Consider the following 12,385-nt stretch of genomic DNA (forward strand, 5'->3'; position numbering starts at 1 on the left):
AATAATATTCAAGCCAAACTTGCTAGGCTTTTCTGTGAATTTTACTGAATTACACAGCAGCTGCCTCTTGTTCTGGCTCCCTTAGTACAAACAAATTTGAAATTTATCTAGACAGAATTTTAACCTTTTTAATGCTACCGTAGGAGAAGGTAAACCAGCAGCTCGGACTGCTGAGAGAAACAAACAAGACCAGTAAACAGATGATGAACTTGAACCCGTGAGTTTAGAAAGACCAGTGACACACAGCAGTTTTCTTTACAAACACCTCACCACTTCAATTCATTAGGTAGACACAGGAGTGCAGTCATCTGTCTCTTGTGCTGTTACTGATGAAAGGCATAATCCCCGGATTGGATGCAGCTGTTAACATTGCTCACCACTAACTTCAACTGCCTGCTGTCCCAGCAGGTCCTCTTGAGGATGGGCAAGGAGGATGTTGAACACTAGTCATGTGATACTGCATGTGTGTGACAGAGCAGAGAGCTGCACTGCTGCAGTGGAATCCGATCTTGGAGTAGGATTGTTTCATACCAGTTAGATACTTTTCTTTAACATGATAAGAAATCAGCACTTGTTTGACTCATCACTGGAGCCATAGGTAGATAGATGTTTCAGGAATTTAGAAGAACCTTGTTGCCCTTCCCCTTTTCTCTCCCAGACTTCTCTCCTAGGCATTTAGGAGGTCATCCTGTGAGATGGGAAGTGAAGGGGAGCAGCTGTTGGCCTTGCCAGGGCCATGTCCTGGCAACAGCTGTGCTGGAGTCCTCCTTGTGCCACCAGTAGGGTCAGGAGCAGGCTGACTGCGGTAGCAGGAGAATGTGAGACAGGTGAGAGGGTGTCCCGCTTGTCAGGCCTGTTTGCTGGAAAGAAGAGTGAGCAAAAACTGGTGCAGGAGCTACAGCAGGGGAATATATTTTGTGGACAAGTCAGCTGCAGCTGCTGTCTTCCTATGGGTGGCAACAGTCCTCTGGCTTTGCAGTGTAGTGATTCTCACATTGCCATCACCCTATATTTCAGTGCCACTGGCTCGTTACAGTACTGTTAACAAGTTTAGCTTGTCTTACCTTGCTTGTGGTAAAGGGGATCCTTTAATGTCACTCAGTCACAGCCTTCACAGCACACTACCTTTTTGCATAGAGTGTTTTTTTCTACTTGGTTAAGATCTTAAAACAGTCATCGATGTGGACATCATCTTCAGGAGCAAGTGCTGTTAAGATGCTCGAGGGAAGGTGGACAGTCTGAGCACCCTCACTCCAGAGAAAAGAGACCAGGGAGGAATCTGTCTGTGTATACACCCAGAGGGATGGTCTGAAGAGGACAAAGATCAAGTAGTCCTGTTGGTCAAGAGTCAGGCTGTTAATAGGTTTAAACTGCAGAAGGAAAACTCCAGTCTGAAAATTAAGAAAATTATATAACTGGAGGAAAAGTTAGACAGTGGAACCTGTTGCCAAGACAGAGGTTGTGAAACTGGAGATATTCAAGGCTAGGCTAGACACCCATCCGTCAGGGATGGCTTTGGAATAACTGAGTAAAGCCAGTGAACAATACAAACAGCTTGACTAGATGACCCAGTAACAGTCCTTTCCAATCCAAATACATTCGAGAGGTTTCTGAAATGCAGTTGGCAGCTTGTCCACTTCCAGCACAGTTGTGATGTGTTATTCCCAGATGTACCATCAGTCCCTTATGCTAAAAGCTAGTGATGTATAAGGTTGTAGCTGAAGCCAGCACCTTTAAGAGCTTTTTTTTTGTTGTTGTTGTTCCTACTAGGTTCATCTTGCCCATAATCCATGTGAAGACCTGTTGGAAACACCTTCTAGAAACATAATCATATTCAGTCTCCTAATAATTCTGTTGTGTCCAAGAAGAGCCTGTCCAAATGAGCAAGACATCCCAACACAACACCAGTACAGATGCGAATGGAGTAAGCGTGATTCACACCCAAGCACACACCAGTGGTTTGCAGCAGGTTCCCCAGCTGGTGCCTGTTAGTCCTGGTGGTGGAGGTAAAGCTGTGCCTCCAAGCAAACAGGGAAAGAAAAATTCCTTTGTGGACAGGAACAGTGATGAGTATCGTAAGCGCAGAGAGCGAAACAACATGGCAGTGAAAAAGAGCCGGTTAAAAAGCAAGCAGAAAGCACAAGACACGCTGCAAAGGGTCAACCAGCTCAAAGAAGAAAATGAACGTTTAGAGGCAAAAATTAAGCTCCTGACCAAGGAGCTGAGCGTACTGAAAGACTTGTTCCTCGAGCACGCACACAGCCTTGCAGACAATGTGCAACCTGTTGGCACTGAAACCACCACAACAAATCCTGAAAACGATGGGCAGTAAACACTGTTGCAACATTATGAAATGAACTCTCGAGGTGCAGCTTGTCTGCAATGCCCATGCAGTAACCAGGCAAAAACTCCATTCTTTTACCTATCATTTTGTGGCGATTTTCTTCTTTTTAGGTTTAACACTGAAGGTTTGACACAATTAAACCAGAAACTGCTTATGGTATTCATTTTGAAGTAATTTTCTCCTCTAAAAGATGTATCTGATAAATGCAGATCTAAATTCATAGCCAACAAGGAGCTTAGTATTAGGGAAACAGCATTTTCACAGAAATGTTCACTTACCTTCTTATAGTTTGCATAATGGGAGGAATCCAGCAGGATGGTTCACTGTAGTATCAGGAACTCATAATTGGATAAAATGTCTTTTAAATACCTTTAAGTAAGTGTATTTAGGACCTTTGTTTTCCCCATTACATATTACAGAACTGCAAAGGCCGTGGAGGGTGTTTGGTTTCCTATGTGGTGGACAACTTTAAATCTGTAAAGCAAGTCCTATAAAGCACCACTTGGTCTTTCCTGCCCTCTTATAGTTAATGGGGAGGGTGTGTAGTAATAGTGAGCTGAGACGCTGATGTTTTCTAGAAAAATAGCACTATATTATGATGATATATACAGGCAGTTGGCTTCTAAATGGCAAGTGGGTCTGAAGCATCATGTATAAGAGGTAAAGCAGCAGTGTAACAAAGCCTAATTCTAAGCCTGTGTTCACATTGCTCACACACTGACTGGGGCCTTATGAGAACAAGATTCTGGTTTTCACAAAACGTCAAAATGCTACCAGAAAACTCTGCTCTGCAAAATTGCATTCTTGCTGGGGTGCAGGTATTGGGAAGAACAAAATGTGTGGCTTGGATAAGAAATGAAAGGGGTAAGATAGCATCTTTTCAGCCGGAATGGATCACTGCTTGTTGACATTCATCTCCACTTTCATAGCTGCTCAGATTTACAACTAAAATCTTGTATTTGGAGTGGTTTTAAAACTAAATGGCCCTAGTTTGAAGAACTGATTCAGTGGAATTCCTATAGCCATCATACAGTTGTGTGAAGGAGTATCTTCAGTCTTGTTTGATTTTCATAAAAGTTTTTCTATAGCAACTTTTTTAATGCTAGTGCTAGGTCTTTGCCATGATCCATAATGCAGTGGTATGTTCCATATTGAGGATCTGAAGAATACAGGTAAAGCAGGAACTTTGATGTAACCTTAATTTATTTTCATTTTAAAGTATTTCATTGATGGTATGGTTGTGTTACATTTAACCTGTGTGTCTGGCTAGTGGATTATTACACTGTCTTAATTTCCCTCCTACACTACCTTTTTCTAGAGATTATTTTGTAGGATGCTTGTTTGCCTTGTATCTGTACTTAGGAAGAGAATTTGGATATTATCTCCATAAAGATGCTGTTAGAAAACAAAACCTTGACAATTTTATTTTGAATTTAAACTTTTAATACATGTGGAAAACTTTTATGGATTGTTTGGTAGTCTTTTTACAAAGATACGTTTGTTTGTTTGTTTGTTTGTTGTTTCTAGCTGCAGCTTAAGTAGGTAGGGCTGAAATATCAGAAGCTAATAAAACCCTTTTGCTTCAAGTGCTAGCCTCATTTTTCCTGTCCCTTTTGTATTTTCCTCAAATGCAGAGGTGCCTACCTCAAGCAGCTATCATTGAGAAATCAGTGCAACAGACTCCCTTTCTGTCTTCCACACAGGTTTTTACTGAATGGAAAGAATCAAAACCTTACTACACTTTTGGCTGAATTCCTGATTTAAAAACAATGCTAACAACACACCAAAAAAACAAAACCAAAAGAAATTTAAGACTGAAAATGTACTGCAATTAAAAGGGGGAGGAACAGAACACCAAAAACTACAAGGAAAAAGATGATGTGAAAGCACCTTATTTTAACTGTCTGCCTACTCTGATGTAAAGGCCAGGAGCTTGTCAGTTGTCAGTTGTCAGCTCTGTGAATTGGGATTACATGGCCTTGTTGACTGGCTGGTGTTGGATCTTCCCCTAATAACCACAACAGGGACTCCAAATGATTTCTTAAATATATTTGAGTAGGAGTAATAATCTTTCTGATGCTCTGGTGGGTGCCTTCTCCACCTGTTACTCCTGACAGCTCTGATTCCACTTCCTTCTTGTCTAAAATAAAACCACTGAGTTAGTTGAAAAGTCATTTGTTTGCACAGTGGCATTTCTGGCTTGGCAGTCTCCACGCTTGCTTTGATTGCCTAGGGAAGCGTGTAGGCTGTGTGCCGCATATCACTTTAATATGTGAAGTCAGGAACCCAAGATTATAACAAATTATTACATTAAATCTATACTCAGAGTTTGGTTGGAAGGAAAATGTCAGTCTACTATTCTAAGCTCTGCCTGCCAAAAAGGAGAGATTTAGATTAGCTATTAGGAAGAAATTCCTTGCTATGAAGGTGGTAAAACACTGGCAGAAGTTGGCCAAAGAAGCTGTGGCTGCCCCATCCCTGGCAGTGTTCAAGGCCAGGTTGGGCACAGGCGCTTGGAGTAACCTGGTCTAGTGGAAGGTGTCACTGACTGTGGCAGGGGGTTGGAACTGCATGAGCTATAAGGTCCTTTCCAACCCAAACCAGTCTATGAGACCAGTCTGTCTCAGACCTCTGAGAGGCAAAGGCAGAGGTGAGGCTTTCCAGCTCTGCCCCAGGGTGGAGCAGCCCAGGCTGTGTGACAGCAAAATGCCACTGCAAAACACAGAACACCCATGGCAGGTGACTTGGATGACTCCTTCCTAAAAACAAGAAAATTGCATCTACACAAGAAAATTTCATAGTAGGCCTATAACAGGTTTTCCTTTTTGACACTTTGTCACATTTGTCTTAACAGCTATAGTCTGTGACAGAATACAGTGCTTGTCACTAGAAGAAGGAGCACAATACATTTTACCAGGCAACATTCCCATTTTTTTGCTACTCTAGACTCCACCAGCACTAGGAGGATCTACCACTTTAATTATACCCTGCAGATAAATCCCAAGTGCATCCAACCCCAGGGAGCTGACACAGTTTAAACAGACGGGTTCAGGAGCACTCAGCCCTTTCTAAACACAGCAACTTGCTCAACATAACACACTGTTATTCTGGTGCCACTTTGAGTCTGTTTGCACCAAGGGGAAAAGCATTTGGGAAAACATAGCTAACAAACAGCCTAAAATATCCTAATGTAGTCAAAAAGAAAGTTTGCCACAACCTGTATTTCTCCCCCCCCCCCCCCCCCCCCCCCATACAGTTAAAGTGTATTAAATACCACTTTGTCATTATTAAAAGGTTTAATTCCCTGCATCACAATCACACACACAATTTAGAAAAAAGTTCTAATTCACTTTTTTCTTAAGTGGATAAAAATTATCATAATTACAGAACAGACTTCTGGAAGGAAGGATGAAATTCATATTCACCAAGTTCACGGGCCTGATAATGAAGGAAAATGGGAGACAGTGCACCGTCCCAGCCCAAAACGCACCCATGTTTCAGGCAAGCAAACAACAGAGCAGCTGGTTGCGTGAGCAAGTGCTCTCCCCACAACTCACTCATGGCAGGGTTTGTTCACTGGTACATGTTGAAGCAGAACCAGTTCTGCCTCCTGCAGCATCCCAGATTGCTCGACCTGTTCTGCAACAGCAGAGGCCAATATTTGCCAAGATTAATCACAGGCAGGGAAAGGCCTATTAACTAGACTGGGGTTACAGCTTAGTTGAAACAATTCCAAAACTCCTTTTTTTTTTTTTTCTTTTAAATCTCTGAGGTGTTACTTGGAAATTGAACCCAAGCAACAGCAGGTTTCAGAGTGCCCAAAGCAGTGAGTGATCCCATGGGTGTGTTCAGAGCAGGAAAACACTTGGAAGAGGGCTGAGGCCACGAGCACTGTCTTGCACTGGAAAACGCTCCCCAGTTTTAGGGGCAGACAACTCTGAAGCAGTGCTAGTGTAGTTTCTACGTTTGTGAATCTGCAAAGCTATCAAAGCAAAGCCTGATGTCCTCTGCACAAGTACTACATTTCAGAGGCATGACACCTCATCACAGAAGGAAGCATTAGTGCAGTTGCAAATATGAGCTACAGATCCCACACCCTCCCCTTCTTGCCCCTTCTCCTTCACAATCAAGACCTCCTGCACTTACCTCTTACAAACCAGTGCCCAGCAACCTTTAAAAAAAATGTAAATGGACTCATTTGTTAATAAAGTGACATGTGAGCAACAGAACTGCAACACCGAGGTAATCAAGTCAACCTTCACAATGGGAAAACTCTCATCGGGCAAGTGGTATGACCCTGAAAGCCCCCGACATCCTGTTGTGATTTCAGTCCCCCCTTGCATGGCAGACAGACGTTCTGAAGCAGCTTTGCACTCAAACTGGGCAACAGAGCCTGAAGACCGGAGTCTGATGTGTTCATAAAGTGACCAAGATTATTTTTATGTAGTTACAGCAACTAGTGCTATTTTATGATGCAAGAAATGTATTTATTCTCCTGCAGGCTGATGAACACCTACAGTAAAGAAAGGTCCCTTTGGGTAATTTAAACCTTGCATGAATGGAAATTCAAGTTATGATCTTTATTACTATATTTGTGGTGTATCCAAATAAAGCTGACGTGATTTCATTGTGAGCCGGCTAACACTGGATAGTTAAAAATACCATTCTGCACAGCATATGCTGATGAATGACCATGAGCCCTGCAGCAAAGATTCTCCCTTCTTGTTATTTCTAAGGCTTGTCAATACCACAGCAATCAACATTTTTAAGGAACAAACAGATGGACAAATCTAATAAGCACTGGGCTGCGTGTTAAGGATCAGTACGCCCACTACCCAGAGCAGACAGATCTAGCTAACGACGGGTCAAAGTTTCCAGAGCACAAATTGGTAGAAAGGTCAGATAAAGAAGCAGGAACTGGAGCAGAAGAGCTTAATGATCACGAAGTTGTGAGCATAGATGATGCCAAGGGTAATTTTAATAAAAATTTGATTCTGTGTACTCCATTGACACTGAAACAAGATCTGTAAGAAAAATGTGTCATGTTCACTGAGAACAGCTGTTTTTTCTTCTATGATTTTCACAGTACCTGGGATGAAGTTCAAAAAAGGACTTAGATTGTTACAACTGCTGACAGCATTCAGATAATTAGAGTCCAAATCACCGAAATTCAGATTTAATCACAAGATATGGCTGAGCTGGGATCTGACAGAAATATAAGTCCCACTGTTAATGCAGTAGGGTTATTCAGGTGGTACTTGGCAATGTAAACTGCTGATGGGAAGCAGCAGTATTTTGAGTTACTTGGATATCAAGTGCTGAAGCCTTCTACCTTCATTTTTAATGAATGGATCATTCCAGCTAATAGCCTGCCTACCTCTCTTGCTATTAAGAATTTGGTGTGTTTTACTGTATATGCTGCAGCATTAAATCAGAATGATGAGTGATTAGCTTAGACAGTAACTATCATCCTCAAGTTTACTGCTTTTGGTTGGAGAGGCACTCAAATGACTTGGCACTGCTTTGGCCTTCTGCCATGAAAGCCTCTATTTCTTCAATAGTACGTGGGACACAGGTTAGCAGCTCCATTCCACTGGCTGTCACTGCAATGTCATCCTCGATCCGGACCTGTTACAGAGAACACACAGTTACCAAGGTGTTCCAGCTGGGGAAAAGAAGCAGATCAGGCACCAGTGAGAGCACAAGGCAAGTTTCAGCCAGTGGACGCAACAGCAGGCAGAGCAATACTGGAATTGTCCATCACCACCAGCACCTCTGGCACAGAGCATCCAATCCCCCTTGGGCCATCGGCTCCTGCCATCCTCCTGGAATCACACAAGCCCCATGGTGACCCCCAGCAGAGCACCCGCACCAGAGATGACAGCCCTGCAGGTGACTCAGGTGGTGCCTCTGCTATGTTGGGTGCACCAGGAACAGGCTGAGTGAGATGCTGCACCAGTGAGCTCATGGTGCCTAATTACACAGGGCCAGTAATTCCAACCCCCTGACACTGGGAGCAGCAAAAGGAACATTCTCCCCTAAACTTGCCTCCAACCTTGCTAGTGCATGGCTTGCAAGGGACAGGCTCAACAGCAGCACCTCCTGATGCCAAAGTGCCTGTTCTCGAAGCAGTCCTGCTGCTGAGCTGCGGTATGCGTTCTTTGCACTTTAACATCACATTCTCTTGTCTCTAAACACAATAAACTTTCAAAGAAGGAACTGCAACATGAAGTATCTTGCAGCTGATATTCGAAACACTGAATTCTGAGCTGACATAAAAGTCCTAAGCATGTCAGACATTCCTTTTAAAATACAATCACTACATTTGAACTCATGCAAGGAAAAAGCAGATCCTCTCAGCTTTCCAGCTCTTGTTCTGTTAAAATGAAAAGTATGCTCCATTTCTGTTTGACTCTAATCTCTTCTTACCAGTAAATATGCCTACACAGTCATTTCCCATTATCTTATCAGAAAAATGTTAGTAAGTCACTAAGCTGCAATAAAAGCAATTTTAGTAAGGTGTAAATCCAAGAGAACACAAACTCTGGGTACTCCCACCTTACAGTTGCTTTAATTGTTTCTGACCTCTTGACATTTTCAACTAAAAATAAAGCTGGTTAACATTTGTACTTCTGATTGCAAAATAATCCATTTGTTCAAACAAAATGAGTCATCCAGTCCTTATTAATCTGTTTAATGATGTCTTTGCCAGATTGTTTCTTTTACTTGGTATCAAGTTAAGGGTATTATAAAGCAGAATTAAATAAACAAACTCCACTGAGTTTGCATATTTGATTTGGACAGCTGTAAATTTGAAAGCTGCAAGGCTCTTTACACTTCGTGTGCCTGAAAGGCTGGTGCCTTGCTGCAGAAGAGGAAATCAGCAACACATTGTATGATTTTATGCACTTGAACAGATTTTACCAGGGTGCGTTTTTTCAGTCATTGCTTAATATTTGGCCAACTTAGGAAAAAATAACCTAAGGATTCAGCAAGATGGTCACATCGCATCTAAAAGTGAACTATGCTCTCTGCCTCACAACAGCCCCAGCATCTGGCCTGCCAGGTCTTGAGCCTAGGCACAGCCTGCCAAAAACCAGATGGTACGAGGCGAGCCCTGCAAAGTACCAGAATCCAGGGGACAGATCTGGTATCACGGTAAAAGCCAAAGCATTATGTTGGGAAGCATACCAGTGTAAACGGAGCTGGGCACCATGTTGATGTGGAAAGTAATAATGTTAGTGCAAATGTAAGTCTGAAAGCAGAGGGAAGGCCAGCCAGACCTAGAGCTGACTGCCTAAGGAGAGAGCCTCTTCCAAAGAACTGGCTTCACAAACCTTCACCTGCTTGAGCTCTACCTCTTTAGTGTATTTGCTAGAGAATTGCACAGTTCTATGAAAATAGAATTGCACAGTTTATCTGCTTACCAGGTAAGATTAGCAAAAGAATTAAAAAAATGTTGGTGTTTTCTAGTTCAGTGTTTCATGCCTTCACCGATACCTCAGCACTCTTTGAAAAGACTTGAAAGCACAGCAGATGAAAGCCAGACTAAAGGGGAGGAGGAAAAACAAGTGGGATGAGGTCTCTGTCACTGCTGCATGCTATTCAAATCACAAGAGAAAATCAGTAAGGAAAAGGTGGTGAAAAAATGGAGCTAGAATGATGAAAGAAGCCAGAGGAATGAAGATACAGTGAGGTGAGACAAGACTGACAAATAAAGGATAAAGAGACATGGGGCTGGCTGGAGAGTCCAGGAAGGGAGATCCTGGTGGAGGTGAGAAGCCAGACACCCTAATGAGGAAAGTGCAGGGGTGCTTGCGCCACCTAAGGCAGGGAACTGAGAATTATCAAATGGGAGATGATGGGGAAACCCATCAGTCTGGAGTGCCACACACAGCAACCCACTGTTTAGGAGAAATACTTTTACTAGGTTTTATAATCACAGTCATAGAATTATAGAATGGTTTGGGTTGGAAAGGACCTTAAAATCATATAGTTCCAACCCCCCTGCCATGGGCAGGGATGCTTCATCCTAGACTATGTTGCCCAAGGCTCTGTCCAACCTGGCCTTGAACACTGCCAGGGATGGAGCATTTATCACTTCCTCAGGCACCCTGTTCCAGTGCCTCACCACCCTCACAGTAAAGAACTTCTTCCTTATATCTAATCTAAACTTCCCTTGCTTCAGTTTAAACCCATTTCCCCTTGTCCTATTGCTACAGTCCGTAATGAAGAGTCCCTCTCTGGCATCCTTACAGGTCCCTTTCAGGTCTCTTAAGAGGTCTCCATGCAGTCTTCTCCAAATCAAGGTACAGATGGTGGATTGTTGTGAAAAGCAGGAGAGCCAGCACTGTTGCATCAGCCTGCTCACCATCAGCAACTCCAAATGGTCTGTGGGACATAGCCCCACTGCTCCCTTGGGGCCTCACTCATCATCATTCCTAGGAAAGCTCCAGCTCCTTCTCCATGATCTAACTATTTCTCTGCCTGGATGAATCTCACTTGAAATGGGTGCTTGCTATTATGGAGAATACAGACTTACCACTCTCAGTGGTATTTTTCCTGCACCTAAAATCAAAACAAATGCAAGAGGAACACAGGTTCTCAAGGGGAAGGAAATTTTTTCATTTGCTCTTTTCCTTCACACCCTCCATATTTAACCCTGAGCTTAAACTCAGCAGCAGCAAGAAGCAGCTTCAGAGGACCTGCAAAACCTTCCCTACAGGAGAGCCCAGCATTTGGTCTTGTCTTCTGTCCAAATGGACAAAAGATGCTGGATCTGCCTGGCAAGGCTCACTGGCTTGGGACTGCTTTTCCCAGTAGGGGACAGTGGTTATGAAACTTGCTCTCAGAGCTGTCCCTGTTTGCAGGCTCTTTATTCAATAGTGCTGCTTATTTCAGGGCTACAGAGCAGTTTGGAATCAGACACAGCTTAAACGAACAGAAAAACGAGGTGGGAGGGTTGCTGAACCCGCAGCTTTCAGGGTGCTCTGCAAATACCCCAAGCGAGGCTTTGCATTTTTGGTGTGAAATGGCATCCTTCAAAAAGCACTCCTGCAAAGGTGAAGTGGCCAGGACTGACAGGACTGTCTCTAAAATACCTTTTCTTATTAAGGGTAATGGCACGATCTGTCTAGATAGACCTGACTGCACAACTGCCTAATGCCAGGCACAAACCATCATGTGGCTCAACACAATGGACCCAATTCTATCCTAAAGCAGGGCTGTGTGGCCATAGCCTAGCACAGCACAGGAGTTAAAACACCAGGGCTGCTGTCAGCTATATATATAGCCTCGCACTTTGTCCTGACTTACTGATACAGTCATGCTCCCCAGAGCCTCCTGTGTTATCTTCCAAGAGAAGGGGGTTGTAGCACTCATTCATTTCTTCTGGATGATGATTTATATATAAAAGGTTTTTGAGAATCAAGAAACAATTTTGGCCAATTAAACAGTCCAGATTTGCAGATGACAGATCCCAGATGTGATTAAAAAAGACCACTGGTGGCATGTCTCCTTTTTTGTGAATCTATTGAGCATTTGTTTGATTATGACTGTGGAAAGCAGAAATACTATTGCTGCAAGATCTCAGACCAGGAGAATTGCCTGGGAAATGATGACAGGACATGGGCCACACATGCTACCCCACGAAGTAAATTAGTACACATGCTTTTTTCATCCAAAGGATCCACAGGTTTGGTTTTAAAGCTGGTATCCTAAAGAGGCAGATGCATGGAACCAAGAGGGCTTATTTCGACTCAGCCACTAACTCACCAATAATTTTTAATAGAGCAAACTTTGCATAAACAGAGCTTGACTTCTGTATTTCAGGGGGACAGTTAGCAACAGAGCTGCCTTTATGTCACACACAGGGACAGGCAGGTTCCTTGCAGGGTTGGAGAAGGTACTGCTACCATGTTACGCAAAGCGGCAACACCAAGATATTTTCTGTAGAGGCTAATAGGCTCTGTGCTACACAGTGACTCTATCTCATCCCATGCTGCTAGTCTTCCTCTTCTTATTCGCAAGCAAGTCCGCATG

At 43.2% G+C, this 12,385-nt stretch overlaps 2 protein-coding genes across 3 annotated transcripts in view; one reads left to right on the forward strand and one right to left on the reverse strand.

Moving 5' to 3' along the window:
* The first annotated feature begins 960 nt into the window (after window positions 1–960).
* On the forward strand, window positions 961–3,930 carry CEBPG (CCAAT enhancer binding protein gamma). Its single transcript, XM_057400179.1, has one exon. The coding sequence runs from the start codon at window positions 1,880–1,882 to the stop codon at window positions 2,330–2,332; it is 453 nt and encodes a 150-aa protein (XP_057256162.1). The 5' UTR covers window positions 961–1,879; the 3' UTR covers window positions 2,333–3,930.
* A 3,374-nt stretch (window positions 3,931–7,304) lies between these two features.
* The window catches only part of PEPD (peptidase D), a 140,511-nt gene continuing 135,430 nt past the window's right edge, over window positions 7,305–12,385 (reverse strand). For both annotated transcript variants that reach the window (XM_057400177.1, XM_057400176.1), the window contains one exon: window positions 7,305–7,972. In XM_057400177.1, coding sequence (XP_057256160.1) covers window positions 7,823–7,972 — 150 coding nt within the window. In that variant the 3' untranslated portion in view covers window positions 7,305–7,822. The remainder of the gene's footprint in view (window positions 7,973–12,385) is intronic.

The sequence above is a fragment of the Pezoporus wallicus genome, unplaced genomic scaffold (genome assembly GCF_028554395.1).
Source record: "Pezoporus wallicus isolate ANWC-B61680 ecotype Strahan unplaced genomic scaffold, APGP_CSIRO_Pwel_v1 contig_447, whole genome shotgun sequence".
NCBI classification, from domain to species: Eukaryota; Metazoa; Chordata; class Aves; order Psittaciformes; family Psittacidae; genus Pezoporus; species Pezoporus wallicus.

What these genes read in the sequence shown, in the direction of transcription:
- CEBPG (XM_057400179.1), top strand. Translation starts at nt 1,880, where the DNA reads ATGAGCAAGACATCCCAACACAACACCAGTACAGATGCGAATGGAGTA.